Below are 19,390 nucleotides of genomic sequence, written 5' to 3' on the forward strand. Positions count from 1 at the left end.
GTTTTGAAGTTTTGAAGTTTTGAAGTTTTGAATTTTTGAATTTTTAAATTTCTAAATTTTTGAATTTTTGAATTTTTGAATTTTTGAATTTTTGAATTTTTGAATTTTAGAATTTTAGAATTTTAGAATTTTAGAATTTTAGAATTTTAGAATTTTTGAATTTTTGAATTTTTGAATTTTTGAATTTTTGAATTTTTGAATTTTTGAATTTTTGAATTTTTGAATTTTTGAATTTTTGAATTTTTGAATTTTTGAATTTTTGAATTTTAGAATTTTTGAATTTTTGAATTTTGAATTTTGAATTTTGATTTTTGAATTTTAAATTTTGAATTTTTTAATTTTGAATTTTGAATTTTGAATTTTTGAATTTTGAATTTTGAATTTTAATTTTTAAATTTTTGAATTTTTAATTTTTTGAATTTTGAATTTTTGAATTTTTAAATTTTTAAATTTTTGAATTTTTGAATTTTTAAATTTTTGAATTTTTGAATTTTTGAATTTTTGAATCTTTGAATTTTTGAATTTTTGAATTTTTGAATTTTTGAATTTTTGAATTTTTGAATTTTTGAAGTTTTGAAGTTTTGAAGTTTTGAATTTTTAAATTTTTGAATTTTTGAAGTTTTGAAGTTTTGAAGTTTTGAAGTTTTGAAGTTTTGAAGTTTTGAATTTTTGAATTTTTGAATTTTTAAATTTTTGAATTTTTGAATTTTTGAATTTTTGAATTTTTGAATTTTTGAAATTTTTGAAATTTTTGAAATTTTTGAAATTTTTGAAATTTTTGAAATTTTTGAAATTTTTGAAATTTTTGAAATTTTTGAAATTTTTGAATTTTTTGAATTTTTTGAAATTTTTGAAATTTTTGAAATTTTTGAAATTTTGAAATTTTTGAAATTTTTGAAATTTTTGATTTTTATTTTTTCCGTGCTTGATTCGATTTTTCCGTGCATAATTCCATTTGAAGCGGTAGCAAACAGACTGAATACCGGGTAGCAAAGTGAAATCCCGAAGAACTGAGAGCAAATTTGCTACCGCGACAGGTACCGCGATGGGGTTGACGTCGGGTGCAAATTAGCTTTGCTTCGATGTTTGCACCCAGCGCTGGAGATGCACTTAGGAAATTCTCGTATGTTTGGCAGCTTAAGCCTTCGCTCCTAACTCCATCCAATTTGCTGATTTTCACTATTTAAACTTGCTTGCTCACTTCTTATTGAGCTATTTATCACTCGATTTCAGTTGAAAACGCTTTTAACTAGCATTAATTGAATGTCAAAGTTCTGACCTGCCAACATTAGAGGCACGCTGAAATTAGATGCTGTTCCCCTAATCCACCTTTATGTGGTTTATGCCTTCTTCTCATTTATAGAGTGATTCCAACCCAACTAAAATGTCCCGTGGTTTATGGATCTCCCATAACGTGATTGCAGCACCTAAGGGCATCTCCAGCGCTGGGGTTCAAATCAAATTTGCACCCGGCTCATGAATACCGAGATCAAATTTGCCACCTTGAAAAAACTCCGTCATCCCCACCGCTAGGGTAGCAAATAAGCCACCGAAACAAGCCCACCGCGGGGGGCAAATATGGGTTTTATCATTTTTTGCATTCGTTTACCTTCAAAATCAATAATTATGTGTTGATTCATGCCTAGAAATGCTAAAAGTTTATTAAACTTTTTAATCCTATTGAAAATTTCAAAGAATTTCATTTTTCGAAAATGTCGAAAGTTAAACCATTTGCTACCCGATTTGATTACCACCAAATTTGCTCTCGAGTTTGCCCCGAGTCTCCCACCGCGCGTAGCAAAGCAGGTATAAAATTTGATCTCAAGTTCATCTGTAAAGAAAATATGTGTCGGTACCTGTCGGGTACTCATTTTCTGATACCCGACAAGTACCGGCAAGCCGGGGGCAATGTTTTGAATGCGTGTTTCGGAGATTTTTGTATGTCTGCTCTTGTGTTGATTCAAATATTCAAAAATTCAAAAATCAGAAAATTCAAAAATTTAAAAGTTCAAAATTTCTAAATTCATAAATTTCAAAATTTAAAAATACAAAAAATCCAAAATTCAAAAATAAAAAAATCTAAAATGCGTTTTAGAAGCTTATAATTTATTTTTGATTTTTAAATTCTTCATTATTTTTTTCTATTTTTTCCATTAAAAAAACATATGGTTTTTAGTTTTTTAATTTTTTGTATTTTTTTAATTTTTTTTAATTTTTTATTTTTTTTTGTGATTTAAAAAAAAATTAAGAGCGAGTCCACGAACAGGGCATACTCCTCTGTATGGGACGTCGTTTGGACCTCAACAAACTGTCTGAAATTTTCAGGGGTTGTTTGAACATATAAAACTAGCATCTGACCAAAATATGAGCACTCTAGGTCAACGAAAAGTGGGGCAAATCAGGACACAAAGTTTAAAGGTTCAAAAACGTCAAAAATCTTAAAAGCTTAAAAGCCTAGGCTACACTCAACCCCCGGTGGTTGGTCACTTTTTCGTTTGACACTTTTTTAGTTTGTACCCCGTTGGTTGGTCAAAGTCAAACTAAAAAGTGACGAACTGTCACTTTTTACACGGCGCTCACGCACACTATCAAAACAAACGTTTGGTAGTGTGTGTGAACTCCGTGTAAAAGGGGTGTCAAACTAAAAAGTGACCCCGTAGCTTGTAGGGGACATCTGGGACTACCATCTGAGACTGAGAACGTTTTAGGTAAGGCAGTTTATCATATTAAATAGACACTTTTACTTTTAGTGAATTTTTTGGTTGTACATTTTTGGTAGATCAAATTTTCATAAACTTTGGAAATGATTTGCAGCGGCCTAATTTCTTTAAATATTTTTTAATTTTTTTTAATTAGTTTGATTTTTCTAAAAAAATTTTTTATTCTTTTAAATTTATTTAATTTAAAAAAATATTTTTAAACTTTTTATTTTTAAATTTTTTGTTTTTTTATTTTTTTTAAATTTAAACTTTTGAATTTTTTGATTTTTTAAATATTTTTAATTTTTATATTTTTTAATTTTTTTACATTTTTAATTTAAAAAACTTTTTATATTTTTTATTTTTTTTTACTTTTTTAATTTTTTAATTTTTTTTAAATTGTTCTAGATTTTTATTTTTTTTTATTATTTTATTTTTTTAATTTTTACATGAAAAAACAAATCAAAATAATGTTTTTTTCCGTGCATAATTCAATTTTCCGTGCATCATTCCATTTGCCACGGTAGTAAACCAACAGAATAGCGGGTAGCAAAGTGAAATCCCGAAGAACTGAGAGCAAATTTGCTACCGCGACTGGTACCGCGGTGGGGTTGACGTCGGGTGCAAATTTGCTTTGCTTCGATGTTTGCACCCAGCGCTGGAGATGCACTAAGGGGTTCTAATAAAAATAAGTGACGAGTAAAAAAATTAGACTACCTACAGACTTTTTGTCAAGATGATACAGACACCGCCTTTGAGGAAAATGACATCCCTCTACACGGCTTTTTCGTGGCGATCAGACTCGACCATTTGAGGTTATGTAAATTCAGACCATTTTTTTAAACTGCTTGTAAGTTTTGATAGGTAAAAATATATAATATGACAGGTTTCCATGTAAAAAACACCCTTTTTTGCAAATTGTGAAATTTATATGCAGCTGTTTTTTAAGCATAACTTTTGATGTACTTTACGAAATCTTATAAATTTCAATAGGGGTTTATGGGACCCCAAGACGAATCGAATGAGGCCAATATGGTCAAAATCGGCTCAGTCAGTGACGAGTTATTCTAGTGACATTGATTCGGTACACATGTCTACATACAGCCAAACACACAGACATTTGCTCAGCTGGTGATTCTGAGTCGATATGTAGAAATGACGGTAGGTCTAAGAGGTATAATTAATTCAATTGTGTTTTTATTAGAATTTAACTGTGCTGCTCCAGGATGTTACATTTGCAATTCAGAGATTTGGAGAACCTTTCAACCGAGATCAATTCATAAGCCTTTGCAGGGAGGATACATATTTCTACGTTTAGATTTTGCTAACTGGGTGTTCTTTTAGGGAAAATAATTTTTGAGAAAAAACCCTAGATCTATGGAGGTCTAATTAAAAAGTTAATTTTTCGAGTGATTTTATAGCCTTTCCTCTGTAAGGTGAGAAAGGCAAAACAAACTTTTCTTGATAGTCGTATCATGTTTGTCTGTTTTTCCATTCTTTCAAACATGGGCAGTTCTTTCCAAAGGTCCATCCTCTTTTGAAATATTCTGTGAGTTTTTCTTTAGTAGTCTGAAAGTTGCTCAGTGTGTTTAATTAATTACATTGCGGAAAAAAAATACATTGCTCGTACCTGAAAACAGAATATATTTTTTCAGTGTAGTTCGGTGGATGGTAGTAACCTGGAATGTAAATTAGCTCACATCAATAGTAAAACTAGTAATATTTAAAAGTGGTTAAAGGCAAACTTATGGAAAATTGGACGGGCTTTCCGATAAAAATATTTATGGAAAATCAAGTTGGTCATATAGAAAAATCAAGTTGGACATATAGAAATTGCCAAAAAAAAAACTTGCCAAACCGCCTGTTTCACTTCGCAAGGATTGGACTTAGTTGAGGCAATGGTCAGTATGAAGACTTTTATCACGGGATTGAAACTCGTCTGAAAAACCTGTATCATTTTCTCATTCGAAACAGTGGCGCCACGTGGTGGTAGCTGCCCTGTTTATTACACTGTGAAATTTTCCATGGCCAATCCAAGGAACCAGAAGGTGACAACAGAAATGTCCGTCCAAAAGGGGTGCTGCAAAAAAACTTATAATTTTTAACAAATTTTCGAGCAAATCAGCAACGAATTACAAGTTTGACAGTTAAACTACACTTAAAAGTTGGTTTTGTTATTTGTTTTTGCAAAACCGCATATTTTTAACGAAAGTGCCAAAAATTTTCGTATTCACCTTTTGCCTCTTGGTGGCGCTTTGTATTAGTATGTGTGTGGTCGATGTTTGCGGACGTGCACGCAGAACACAGAACAGTGAGAACTAGCGAAAATGCCTCACTTTCTTCTGATACAAGTCGCCATATTGAAATTGCTTGAAGATTCATACCCGTGCTTTTATGTAAAATTGTCTGGAGAATCAATTCTTGCGTTCTGTTTTTAAAAATTTTGAGCGTTTAGGCTTAGTAAATGTTTTATTTTATTTTTAGGAGGGTTGCTCCATCCAACATTTTCGTGAGTCTTTTGGTAACATCTTAGGGTATTTGCACAAAAATTTTGAACCAACAAAAATCGTGGGCTCACCTTCAAATTTTGCTTTACCGCAGAGAAGATTCTGAGAACGGATCACATTTCTCCGAATCTACAGGGGAGGAAGGATGCGATGACATACCGTACCAAACGCTCCGGTGTTGCTACAAACTTCATGTCTGCTGAGATTAATACTTCTTTTTATTATACTTGATGAATTTGAAAAAGAAGGGTATTTTTTATTGAGAACTATTGAATCTATAGAGATTTTCCTTTCAACTTATTAAAATTTGAAAACAAAATATAAAAAAGAAGGGCACATTTTTACGAGATCTGTGCCATTCCTCAGATTTGTCCTTCTATTGAAAAATTTGAAGATAAAAAAGGAATCCGATGTCGTAATCATAACCTACATTGCCGTAATTGCCGAAGTCACCAAATCGATCAGAAAATCCCTTCTAAAAAAATCCTGCATTTTGTATGACCGCCCCCAAAATTGTATGGAGACATGTATAAAAAAAGATGCAAAATTACATCTTTTGACATCGTGAAAAATGTGCGAAATTGTAGAGAACAACTATTAAAAAAGTGAAAATTCGAAACATTCAATTTAAATAAATAAGTTTTTAACTGAATATGCAACAAAAAAATTATATAAATGTCATTTTTTTTTCGATGTTTAAGTTACTTGTGTAAAATTACTATCCTAAGCTGATATGTGAACTACCTTTCAATAGCTGATCAATTCATAGTTGGGAACAGAGTTTGGTGCTTAAAGAGTTCAAATGTCAGAAATTCAGTAAACTCAACAATCCCTAAAAAATTAAACATTTGAAATTTTTAGAAAAGCAAAATACTAAAAATATAAAAATATGTTTAAAAATAACTTCTCATAACTAAAAATAAGGGTAATCATCTCCCCCAAGCAAACTGGTCACGACACGAATGCGAGACCAAGAAACAATCAAATAAAAATACTCTAGATCGTACAAAATATTTAGAAAATATATTTTTTGATAAAAATTGATATTTAGTTTTATTTAGAAAATAAAAGGATAGATGCAACGTAAATAATGAACGTCCCCTATTTGAATACATAAGTCATGACTTGCATGCAAGTTTTGTCTCGCATTTGTGTTGACATTAGTTTGTTTGGCTTTACCTGTCACCTGTCACAAACTCGAGAAAGTATTTACCTAAAAAACTAGACAATCTCCTAAATTTTAAGGGAAATCCTCAAAATTCGCTGCTTTTCATAAACTTCGGACCATTCACGCTCCTTCCCTCCAACAACCCAAAAATGGCCAACAAAGCCGCCTTCAACGTGGAAAAGTACAAGACCTTCTACGAGTGCGACGAGCACTGGGAGCTGCGTCGGATGTTTATGGAGCGCCACAAGGACCGGTTCGACGAGGACGAGCTGGTTTGTCTGGCGCAGGTCTTTACCAACGTCGAGTTCCTCGGTTGTCGCTATCCGCAGGAGACGATGACGCTGATTGCCGAGCTTTCCAAGGAGGTGGCGGCCGAGTATCGCCAGTCGCGGGAGAACAAACTGAAGCGGACGTTCGTGGCAGCGTCGGATGCAGCTGCCGCGAGGTACGCCAAGAAGTAGGAGGGACGGTTCGGAAGATGAGAAGATTGTGCCGCGGAGATCATTTTTAAATACTGCACATTTATTTTTTTTTTTTGATCATTAAACTGTAATGATTCTAGGATAATTTAGTGTGACATATTTCAAGTGTATAATTTCGTTCCTTCGAAAAAAAAGTATGACAAAATAAAAATAAAAGTTTACACTTCTAATACTAAATCAATTTTGTGTTTTCGTGTTCTTGCCAGGAGAAACTTAATCCAACAGTGATTCCTTAGCTTTTTTTTCATTAAATAGTTTTGTTTTTATAATATAGGAATTCCCTTTTTCTTTTCTCGTATAAAAGGCCAATTAAAATAAAATTAGAGGGTGGCTCTCTCTCTCTAAAATCAGATACTCGCACAGTCTACCCAGCCATTACTTCATTATTTAGTTAGTCAACTAGATGGGGTGTGTGTGTTACTTAAAATCTACTCAAAATCCGACAAAATTGTACAGTTGGGCCGTGCCAGCTTAAAGTTGCGCACGCCCTCGGCCGTAACCGAAGTGCCGGTCACGTCGAGCAGCTTCAGGTTGGGCGCGGCCGATTCGAGATGGTCCAGCGAGGTGTCCGTGACCAGTTTGTAGTTGCGCACCAGCAGCCGCTCCAGGCTGGTCAGGTTCGGCCGGAAGTACTCGCGGATGAAGGCCGCACCGCCGAGCTCGTGCCGCGAGACGCCGTACGCGCAGATGCCACGATCGCTGACCAGGGACACGTAGTTGGGGCCGGGCGCCCCCGGCCCAAGGTTCAGATACTGGTAGAACGCGTTCGCGGGGCGGGCCTGGTTCTGGTCGGCCACCTCGGCGACCGGGTTGTTGTTCTCGACGCCGCGCACGATGATCACGTGCGGCATGATTCTCGGGTGGTTGTTCTGGATGGCGCCATGCAGGATCACGCGTACTGGAAAGGGAAAAAAACGGAGAAGAGGTTGCAACAATTGCTCACAAATCGATTCGAAATTTATTCAGCTATTTTCTATTATGCTTTAAATTTTGGCAGCATTCAACAGTAATTTTTGTTTTGGTTTGACTTGAAACATCGTCGGGTTCTACTTGGTTTTACAAAGAAAAGTGACAATAATGTTTAAATAATTCGTGATTTAAAACCAATATAGGGGTTTAAACTAGCACCAGAACTGTTTTGGTTGGGTCACGTAATGATTTTCAATTTGTTCCCAGCTTCAGAAGGAGAGATGAAGTTTTGGTCACAATCTTGCTATCTGGCCTCAACAAAATTACCGAGTGTCCGTCAATCTGGTCTGTTAGTCCCATCACGAGTTAGCCATGATAATCCGGTTGCTGATTTGGTGGGAATTTATAAAATTTGTTTTGACAAAGACACCCCTTTGAAAGCCGAATGTGCCGTCATCAAGAAATTGAGAAAGCTCAAGCTGGACTCCCATGGCATTGTCCATCAAATCCACTTTTCGGTTTCCAAATCATCTTTTCGGCCGCGGCGCTAGTCTCTTCGCAACTCCACTCGCGACATTTCAGTTTGGTGCCGCGGCAAAATTTTGTTTTGTTTTGTTTTTTTACTTATTTCTATTAGGTCCTTTTCGGTGCTGTGACCAGGTTGGGACCAAGGATCAGTAAAACAATATATAACAAAAAAAAAAATCCTTAAATTCCATACTTGGAGATCATGTAACTGACGAGGGTTACTTGGTCCAAGCGGGTCTTGCAGATCTGAACTTGCCGATGTACTCGGAGAAAATCCCCACAGCTCAGCCGAACTGTAGAGTACCTCCCGGCTTCCTTCTCCGTGGCTCCACCGTCTCGGGGGCCACCTTGGCTGCTTCCTGCGGGTCGAGGGCGATCCTTCAATTTTCCGTCCGGAACTGCGCCCGGAGCAGCGGAACTGCTGGACTTTGCTTCTTCGCCTTCCTTGCCGGCGGTTTTGGTTTCGACGCCTGAAATCCGCACGCTTGGGGCAGCTGCGGTCCGTAGCTTCGTGGGCACCAGAGCAGTTGGCACACCGCTTTGGCTGGGCTTCCTGGACTTCGCACTCGTCCGTCTTGTGGGGACCCTCACAATTGTTGCACCTCCCCTTGAGGTGACAGTTCCTGGTTCCATGACCCAGCTGCAAGCAGTTCCTGCACTGGGTCACGTTAGGTCGCTTGTTCCGGTAGGTCTCCCACCGGATGTGAAATCTTCTCAAGCGCTTGATTTCACTCAGCTGCTTGAGGCTGGTGAACCCCTTGGGGAACGTAACAATGTACGGGGTTTCCTCTGACGAGGCGAACTCTCCCTTTCTCTTGATGGCGTGCACCTCCACAGCATCCAGGTTTTGCGATTCCTTGAGGTTCTTCTTGACGAATTCAGGTGAAGCCGACGGAAGTCCTCGGACAACGACGCGGAGTTGCCGCTCGCTTCGTTTCTCGTGGGTATAGAAGTCCACTTTGTTCACAATCAAGTGGGCCCGCGCGGTCTCAAAAAGCTCCTCGGAGGAACACAGCAATCTGATCCCAAACGGAGTTAGCTTGTAACTTGGCTTGGTTGTGCACGGCGACATTACAGTCCTCAGCTTAGCGTAGCTCGTATTCTTTACCACCAGAGGTGGTGGTTTCTTGGCCACTGGAACCACTGGAACCAGTGGGACGCTTCCTTTCCCGGCTGGGATACCATTGTTATTGTTGTTGTTCGCCGCCAGCGGGCTGAACTTGTTGTTGAGAAGATTCTCCTCTGGGCCATCCTCGACAACGGCTCCGATGCTGGTCTTCCTCCGCTTCCCCGTTCCATTTACGGAACGAAACTCCTCCCCGTCGGAGTATTCTTCCACCTCCATCCGTAAGCACTGTGCCGCGCCTCGAAAACAGCAGAAAAAACAACCGCTGTCAGACGTAAACGTTTTTTTGATTTTGTTTTGAATGTGAAAAGAAACTACAGTCATCCCACATATTCGGAACGGTTTCCAGATCGGCCAATGTTTAAAAAATCATAGCAAATCGATAATTGAACCCAATGATTCGCTTTTACCTTCATATGAAAGCTTTTCTTGCGATCTTTCGAATGCTGTATCGAACATCTGCAAATTTTAACTTTTATATAAAGTTTTTGAAGAATTACTTTGACCCTTGAAATCCACAAATTCGGAACACTTTTTTCTTACGAATGTAAACAAACTTTGGATCTCTCCAGGAGTACATATTTATTACCAAATAATGACTTCACATACTGAAACCAATGAAACTCAAGCTTAGTGATGTTTTATACATAGTTTGATAACTTTATTGTGAAAATATCAGTTAAATTCAGGTGTTCCACAATTGTGGGAGGCACAATAACATCCCTCAATTATGGAACAGGCAATTTGGAGGCAGTGTTTTGCTGCTCTGAATAAAATAGTCTCGAAAAACAGTTGTTTGCTCAAAAAGAACTACTGTTACTAGTGAAATCGCAAGAGAATGTCCAAATAAAGGTCCTAAAAATAGAAGGGTCGCCAGAAAAGTTGCATTTGGCATGCTATTGACAAATTATCACAAAAGTGTCCGAATTTGTGGGATGACTGTACCCAAAGTAGCTTCGCGAGATGAAAAACACTCGCGCTGTTATTGCGATTTATTTCCGAAATCACAATATTTTTTTACTCCTTTTTGGTTTGGTATGTTAGCTACTAGATCGTAAAATAGTAGTTTATGCAACAAGTTGCAAAAAGAGGATTTTTCAGCACGAGTCGTACATTTATCCAACGAGGTTCACCGAGTTGGATAAATACGAAGAGTGCTGAAAAAATCCAGTTTTGCAACGAGTTCCATACAACATTTTTTGCAATTCCAAAAACACACATGAGTGAAATTTTATGTCAAATTTTCATGTATTTTGTCAATAAATCGTTTAAATCAAAAAAATGTTGAATAGTGTTACTTTTCGAAACAAGTGCTGAAAAGCACCCATTTGAGTGCTAATAAGTAGAACTTTTCAACATTTATTTGGAAAAGGGTTGCTATTCGATTCTGTTATTTGTGGTACAGAAAAGTAGGCTATTTCGTCGTTCAAGAATGACAGGAAAAGTAAGTAGTTTCACGACGGAATTGCAAAAAAATAAATTTGACACTAAGTGCATCTACAGCGTGGGTAGCAAGCATCGAAGCAAATCAAATTCGCACCCGACGTCAACCCCACCGCGGTACCTGCCGCGGTAGCAAATTTGCTCACAGTTCTTTGGAATTTTACTTTGCTACCCACTATTCTGCTGGTTTGCTACCGTGGCAAATGAAATGATGTACGGAAAAATGAATCATGCACGAAAAAAAAAAAACATTTTTTTTAATTGTAAAATAAAAAAAAATAAAAATTAAAAAAAAGTAAAAAAAAGCTTCAAAATGCATTTTTTGTTTTTGAACTTTTGAATTTTGGATTTTAGGTATTTTAGAATTCTGGAATTTTTATTTTTTTTGAATTTTGGATTTTTTGTATTTTTGAATTTGTGAATTTTAAATTTTTGAAATCTTTATTTTTTTTTAATTTTTGAATTTCTGAATTTTAGCTTTTTTGTATTTTAGAATTTTTAAATTTTGTAGTTCTTGAATTTTGAAACTTTTGAATTTTTATTTTTTTTATTTTTTAATTTTTTGAATTTTGAAATTTTTGAATTTTCGTATTTTTGAATTGTTGATTTTTTTTGAATTTTTGAATTTTTTAATTTTTGAATTTTTAAATTTGATACTTGTTTTGCTACGCGTGGTGGGAGACTCGGGGGCAAACTCGAGAGCAAATTTGGTGGGATTCAAAACGGGTAGCAAATTGTTTTACTTTCGGCATTTTTGAAAAATGATATTCTTTGAAATTTTCAATAGGATTAAAAAGTTTAATAAACTTTTAGCATTTCTAGACATGAATCAACACATAATTATTAATTTTGAAGGTAAACGAGAGCAAAAAATGATAAAACCCATATTTGCCCCCCGCGGTGGGCTTGTTTCGGTGGCAAATTTGCTACAAATTTTGTGATGGCGGAGTTTTTTCAAGGTGGCAAATTTGATCTCGGTATTCATGAGCCGGGTGCAAATTTGATTTGCACTCCAGATCTGCAGATGAGCAGTTCTTTCAGATTTCGGTCATTCGATTTTTTTTTGTATTTTTTAATCCGGCTGAAACTTTTTTGGTGCCTTTGGTATGCCCAAAGAAGCTATTTTGCATCATTAGTTTGTCCATATTATTTTCCATACAAATTTGGCAGCTGTCCATACAAAAATGATGTATGAAAATTCAAAAATCTGTATCTCTCGAAGGAATTTTTCGATCGATTTAGTGTCTTCGGCAAAGTTGTAGGTATGGATACGGACTACACTGGAAACAAAATGTTACACGGTAAAAAAAATGTGATTTTTTATTTAACTTTTTGACACTAAAACTTGATTTGCAAAAAAACACTATTTATATTTATTTTTCATTTTTTGATATGTTTTAGAGGACATCAAATGCCAACTTTTCAGAAATTTTCAGGTTGTATAAAAAATCTTTGACCGAGTTATGAATTTTTTAATCAATACAGATTTTTTCAAAAAATCGAAATACTGGTCGCAAAAATATTTCAATTTAATTTTTCGATGTAAAATCAAATTTGCAATCAAAAAGTACTTTAGTGAAGTTTTGAAAAAGTGCTCCGTTTTCAAGGTAAATCCATTTTTAGGTGACTTTCTTGAAAATATTCGCAGTTTTCATTTTCTAAAATTAGTGCTCATGTTTGCCCACTTTTGAAAAGAATATTTTTGAAAAGCTGAGAAAATTCTCTATATTTTGCTTTTTGAACTTTGATGATACGATGACTAGCATTTCAAAAGGGCCAAACATTCAATATTATACTCTAAATACAGTATGTAAAAAAAGTATTTACACCCCTTGGGCACTATGCACATATTGTGATGAAACATCTAAACAATTTAATGTTGACAGAAACCTAGTACTACGTTTTGTTCAGAAACTCATGCCAGACATTTTGCTACAAAAACTCATGAAAAGATGATTTCTATAAAAGTTATATAACAAATACTATTACGAAACTAAAAAAGGTGCAAAAAAAGTTTGTACACCTTTCGAAAAATTAACATAAATAATGTTATTTGTTGACAAATCACCATAAATCCAGTCTCCCAACTCCAAATAGGCATCCTTGACTGATTAAAAAAATAATTTGGATTGAATATAAAGTTCACTAACTACTTAGTATAAAAGTTTATATAACTCTGGAAATTCTATATAAAACTTATCTAAACTTAATTTTGCAAACTTTTAATTCAACTAAATGTCAATATATTACCATAGAATTGCTAAATAAACATTTTGGATTGGGTATAACACCGTTTTGGGGGTATTTGTATCGATAGAATAGATTTTTCGTTGGAATTTCGTACCAACCCGGAATTACGTCGTCGGAAAATCTGCCGGCATCCGAACCGGTCCACAATTCTTAAGTCAACCTATGTGGCATCGGAAAGGGTATAAAATTTCCGATCTTTTGATACCCATACATCTAGGTTTTCTATAAAACCCACGATTTTAAATACCTAGGTAAAAACGTTGTTATGGTTTTGTTTGAGCAATCTGCCAAAAATGTATGGAATTTCGTAATTTTTGTTCTCGTGGATCAAACTTACTTTTTGCCCAGGTATTTAAAAACGTGGGTTTTATAGAAAACCTAGATGTATGGGTATCAAAGATCGGAAATTTTATACCCTTTCCGATGTCACATAGGTTGACTTGAGAATTGTGGACCGGTTCGATGCCGGCGGATTTTCCGACGACGTAATTCCAGGTTGGTACGAAATTCCAAAAAATCTATTCTATCGATACAAATACCCCAAAACGGTGTTATACCCACTCCAAAATGTTTATTTAGCAATTCTATGGTAATATATTGACATTTAGTTGAATTAAAAGTTTGCAAAATTAAGTTTAGATAAGATTTATATAGAATTTCCAGAGTTATATAAACTTTTATACTAAGTAGTTAGTGAACTTTATATTCAATCCAAATTATTTTTAATCAGTCAAGGATGCCTATTTGGAGTTGGGAGACTGGATTTATGGTGATTTGTCAACAAATAACATTATTTATGTTAATTTTTCGAAAGGTGTACAAACTTTTTGCACCTTTTTATTTTTGTAATAGTATTTGTTATATAACTTTTATAGAAAACATATTTTCATGAGCTTTTGTAGCAAAATGTTTGGCATGAGTTTCTGAAAAAAACGTAGTACTAGGTTTCTGTCATACTTTAAATTGTTACACGTTACATCACAAAATGTGCATAGTGCCCAAGGGGTGTAAATACTTTTTTTACATACTGTATCTTAACATCTTAGGTACTTGACGTTCAGATCCGTGTTTGGGAAACGCAAGATTTGCTTGTAAATGCAAAGAGTTCCAATGACATGAAGGAGGACATCATCATGCGGCAATGTGAAGAATAACGTAAAATCCCCCACTCAACTCACCGTTCATGTCCTCCTGAGGCACCGGTGGTTCCGGTGCATCGGGTGCCGCAGGCGCCGGGCCCGCCACAGCACCGTCATTCGCAGCCGCGGCCGGAGCCTGTTCAGCGGCAGCCCCATTAACCACAGCTGCTTCCGCAGCTCCATTCTCGTTGTTTTCCGCCGCAACTCCATTCACCAACGGGGCCGCCGCTGGTTGCTGTTCGTGCTCTTGTGCTGCCGCCGCGGGTCCTGCGACGGGTCCATTCTCTACCCGGTCCCGATTGCCGGCCTCGAAGATCTGCTGGTAAGCCGCTTCCACGGGCGGTGGCAGAACGCCCTGAGGTTGTTGAGCGCCGCCGGCGCCGTTTTGCTGCTGCTGCTGGTCATTGTTGTTGTCCTCGACGTTGTTGTTCCGCTCGAGGTGGTTGATGATGCGGATGATGTTGCGGCGGTTGTTGTACACGATGCGTACGTGGCGCTGCCGGATCTCCTGGTTGTTGTTGTCCGCCGGCAGCGGTGGCAGTGGGGCTAGCGGAGGTGCCGCCGGTCGTTGTGGCTGTTGGTCCTGGTCCTGGTTGGCCTGCTGGCCGTTGGCTTGCGGTTCCGGCTGATTGGCGGCGGCTGCCGGCGGGTCCATTTCGGCGCGGTTTATGATGCGGATAATGTTCTCGCCGGGGTTTTCGTGCAGATTCGGGAAGAAGTGCCGATTGACGAAGCGAAACACGTTGCGACCTTCGCCGAGAAAGTGCGGACGAGGAGGACGCGGTGGCGGGGCAGGTTCCGCGGCGTTGTCTCCTTCTCCCTGTTGGGCGGCGCCATTCTCTTGTTGATTGGCTGCTGCTGCTCCTTCTCCTGCTCCGGCAGGTCCGGCCTGGCCTGGTTCTTGGCGACGAGCCAGCGGATTTATGATGTCCTGGTTTGCTATTCGTCTGAGCTGTTCGACGCGCTGCCGCTCGGCCTCGTTGTACTCGTTGAGACCCCGCTCGGTGCGCAAGTACTCGGGACATTCGAGGAGCAGTTCCTTCAGCGATTGAACAATGTTGAAGCAGCTCACGTCCGAGTCGGAGATGGGCGTGTCGCGAAGGTCCAGAGTCTACAAGGAATCAAACATTAGCAACGAGCTGAAAAACAAAAATACTCATTGCTTACCTCCAACTTCTTGAACCCGAACCGTGTGGCAATGCTGGCGTACGGAACGCTATCCTTCATGTTGGCACAACCCTTCAGACTGAGATATCGCAAATGTGGCACCTTGGACAAGGCCATGAAATCGTGCGTATCGAACCAGCTGCAGTACTCGATGGTAAGCTCCTGAAAACAAACAAGAAGACACCACACCAATATTTGTCACGAATCAATCAACCCCGCTTTCGTTCCCACCTCCAGCTTCTGCAGCGTCCGGTCAATCTTCGAAAGGAATCCCATCCGAATCTCCGACGCCATCGAGCGGTCCGCTTCGCACTTGCGGAACACCAGCGTTTTGATGCTCTGCGGAAACGAAATGATCGCCATGTTGTTCGTGTCCATGTAGCCCTCGATGATCTCAAAGTGTTCCAGCCCCGGGCAGCGCTTGTTGATCTGGGCCAGCATGTTCGCCGTCAGCGTTGGCGTTTTCCACTTGTCCAACGGGTACACGCTCGTCAACCCTCGGATCTTGAGCGACTTTGTCTCTCCTGCAGGTGATGGATCTTCCGCAGCAACTCCTGGGCGCCCAGCTGGGACGAGCTAAAATCCGCCTTGGCCCACAGCTTCTTGTCCTTGATGACGCTGTTCAACCGGAGGCAGCACTCCGACAGCGAAATCAGCGAGTCCGAGTCCAGATTCAGGAAGATCTCCATCAGTATCTCGTCGCTCAGGTCCATCAGCGATACCTGCAGCTCGATGTCGGACAGCTCCACCGACAGGATCTTCATGTTGGGCTGCTCGTTGGTGCACTCATCGCTGGACAGCTTGCGCTTGCGCCCACTTGCGGATGACGATGAGGAGGAGGAGCAAATCCCCGAGGTGGACGGTATTGCCGCGTCCGGCTGCTCGGCCGTATCCATCGTGGCGGTTGCTTGATTTTGCCCGTTTGGTTTATGAATTAAGTTTACTGGAAAAGAGGAAGGAATCCAAGTACCGTAAACCGGGGTGACTTTGATAGGATTTCAATTTGTTTTTAGAATATTTTCCAACAGGTAAGGTTTTTCTCAAGATTATTATTTTTAAAACATGTACTGGGGTAGACCACACAAAGTCCATGCACTTTTTCGGAAAAAAAGTTTTTTCAATAATGTTTAGAAAAATAGTTACGTTAAAAATTCTTAGTTTTAATTCCGGGGTGACTTTGATAGTCATAGTTTTTCTTGTTAAAATCATATTTAAGATGTTCAAACTTTATTTGTACGCTAAATGTACCATCACTAAGGTAGCTGATATAGTTTTTAAGAAAAAAAATCAATGTTTATATTTAGTTTACTAAGTGTACAAGCTTTTTAGCAAAATACATATAAACTTTAGGTAAAATATTTAAATAGTTGCAATTTTGCCAAAAATTTGTTAAAACTAGTTTTGTTTATAAAATTATCGATTTATATTGCATTTTATAATGAATTCGAAGCACGAATCACAAGTTTTCACATTTTACATGAAATTTGTTCAACTGAAATTGGCTATAAATTTGGAGATTTTTTTTAATTGTGTTTCAAAAACACATATTATTTATTATTTACAAACTTTTTTAACCTTCTCCTAATGGAAAATTGTCCAAAGAATCCGAAAATGCATTCCGTTTTCCGATTAAAAATCATGTTCATTGAGAAAATCATGACACTTTGAAAAGTTTAAAATAATGACTTTTATCAACATTTTCTTAACTATAGTTAACAAACTTTTAAACTTGTCAAAATTTTATGAAAAGTTCTTCTTGAGGTACTTTGAACACTTCTCTACCATGGTCAGTATGTTTTTAAGCCATTCCTTGCGTATTTTAATTGTACTCTTCATTCTGCGGAAAAATCGCATACCTATCAAAGTCACCCCGGCTATCAAAGTCACCCCGTTTTACGGTAATTTAAATTAAGTTCAAATTTTAATATTCACTTTCAAAATGTAGTTCTTCGAACAAAAAAAAATGAAAGAAAAGATGGTTATGTTACACATGACTAATATGACAAATGACGTTGTATGCTCTTAAAATTAAATTTCTATTATATTTTTTTAAATAATTTTATCCAAAATAGGGGAACAGCATCTAATTTCAGCGTGCCTCTAATGTTGGCAGGTCAGAACTTTGACATTCAATTAAAGCTAATTAAAAGCGTTTTCAACTGAAATCGAGTGATAATTAGCTGAATAAGAAGTGAGCAAGCAAGTTTCTATCAAAAGTTTTGCAAAATTAGTTGTTTAAATAGTGAAAATCAGCAAATTGGATGGAATTAGGAGCGAGTGCTTGACCTGCCAAACATACGAGAATTTCCCCTACTTAGTATGATACAGACATAATCGGGAGTCTCAGTTTGTAGGGGTCCATCTATAAACCACGTGTACATTTTTTTTAAATCTCAAAAGTGCAAAAAATGCCTAACGGCAAGAAAAAGAGTCCTCACCAGCAGGATCGGCAAATTTGAAGAAGCTAAAGAATGTCGAAGCGCTACCTGCAAAGCCAGGCAGTTTGAGCAAGGACGCTCAAAATTCGTCTGGAAATCAGTTCGCTACCCTCCCTGTGGACGTGAGCGAGAAGTAAGAATTTGAACGATGAGAAAATTTGCCACCCATTTTTGTGAAAACATCGTCATCGGATTTCGGTGGCTGACCGGATTTATCAAATGTGTGCTGAAAATTCTGCTACCTACCAGAAAGGATTACAACTACGTTCGGGATTTCCTGAACAACACAAAGATTGAATACTACAGCCATGACGATCCAGGTAAACGGCCCATGAAACAGGTCCTCCGAGGCCTGTACGACATGGATGTGAGTGTACTGAAAGAAGAGCTCAAAACGCTTAAGTTGAACGTGATCGATGTCTTCAAGATGACGAGACACAACAAGGACATCAAGTATCGTGATCAACTGTACCTGGTTCATCTCGAGAAAGGATCGACAACGCCGTCTGAGCTGAACGCAGTTCGGGCAATTTTCAACATCATCGTGACTTGGGAACGTTATCGTCCAATTTTGAATATTTCAATGAATATATTTTTTTTTTAGTTTTAAGTTAGGATTAGATGATAAAGTGATTTTTTTTTCTTTTTTACCCAAATGTATTCGATTCAAAGCAAAAATGTAAAAAATGTAAATGTAAAAAAAAAGTGAACCTCGCTTTTGACAGTCCATATAGTCAATTGCACATTTGCTGGCTCTTTTACCCTATATTTAGCGTCAGAGGGGTAAAGCGACCAAATAGCGGGGACCACGGTCCAACCAATGTGAGTATCGCGGCCCATACATACAAGTTGACAATCTTGCCATCAGGCAGTAATTAATAGACCTTTTCAACGAGTTCAAAAGATTGAAGATCTGGTAACCCTGTCAAAAGTTATGAGCACTTAAGTGTTATTTATGCACTTTTTGGAGGCTGGATCTCAGATATTTCGACAAAAACGTTGTTTGGATCTATCATGCGACCTGTCGTTGGATAGGTAATTAATAGACCTTTTCAACGAGTTTCAATGATTGAAGATCTGACACCCCTTTCAAAAGTAATAAGCACATAAGTGCCCTGAATTATGAAGATCTGACTACCCAATCTGATGGTATAATGGTATCTATTTTGGATAGTATTAGGGGAGCTGGGGGTAAGACGGCCACTCCACTGTTTTACTAAGTATACTAATGAATATTACTAAAATGTTTAGCAATACTGTTCCTCATGCTAAATAATGCATATGGAGTCACTTTTGCGAATCCTATTGTTTGAAACAGTATAAAAATAGCTTAAAATAAAAAAATATTTTTCTACTTGAAACTGGATGTAATTTTTATGATTTACAACTTAAGCACTTTTGTTAGGTAACAATATGTTATCCTATCTTTTAATTTTTTTTTCATGCTAAATTGAAGTTTTCCCAATATTATGTCCCTCGAAAAAGTTTCAAAATGCGAAGAGCTTTTTGCAAACAAAGTTTTATAAAATAAGTA

The 19,390-nt window shown here is 37.4% G+C and overlaps 2 protein-coding genes across 2 annotated transcripts; one reads left to right on the forward strand and one right to left on the reverse strand.

Moving 5' to 3' along the window:
- The first annotated feature begins 6,367 nt into the window (after positions 1-6,367).
- On the forward strand, positions 6,368-6,990 carry LOC6037704 (partner of xrn-2 protein 1). Its single transcript, XM_001847537.2, has one exon. The coding sequence runs from the start codon at positions 6,524-6,526 to the stop codon at positions 6,833-6,835; it is 312 nt and encodes a 103-aa protein (XP_001847589.2). The 5' UTR covers positions 6,368-6,523; the 3' UTR covers positions 6,836-6,990.
- Positions 6,991-7,111: 121 nt separating this feature from the next.
- Positions 7,112-16,314, reverse strand: LOC6037703. The gene is given in 5 exon segments (XM_038258524.1): positions 7,112-7,754; positions 14,291-15,362; positions 15,419-15,580; positions 15,650-15,942; positions 15,945-16,314. Coding segments are annotated over 5 exon segments (2,367 nt in total). The 3' UTR covers positions 7,112-7,284.
- Between the last annotated feature and the right edge of the window lie 3,076 nt (positions 16,315-19,390).

This window comes from Culex quinquefasciatus, chromosome 2 (assembly GCF_015732765.1).
Source record: "Culex quinquefasciatus strain JHB chromosome 2, VPISU_Cqui_1.0_pri_paternal, whole genome shotgun sequence".
Classification (NCBI taxonomy): Eukaryota; Metazoa; Arthropoda; class Insecta; order Diptera; family Culicidae; genus Culex; species Culex quinquefasciatus.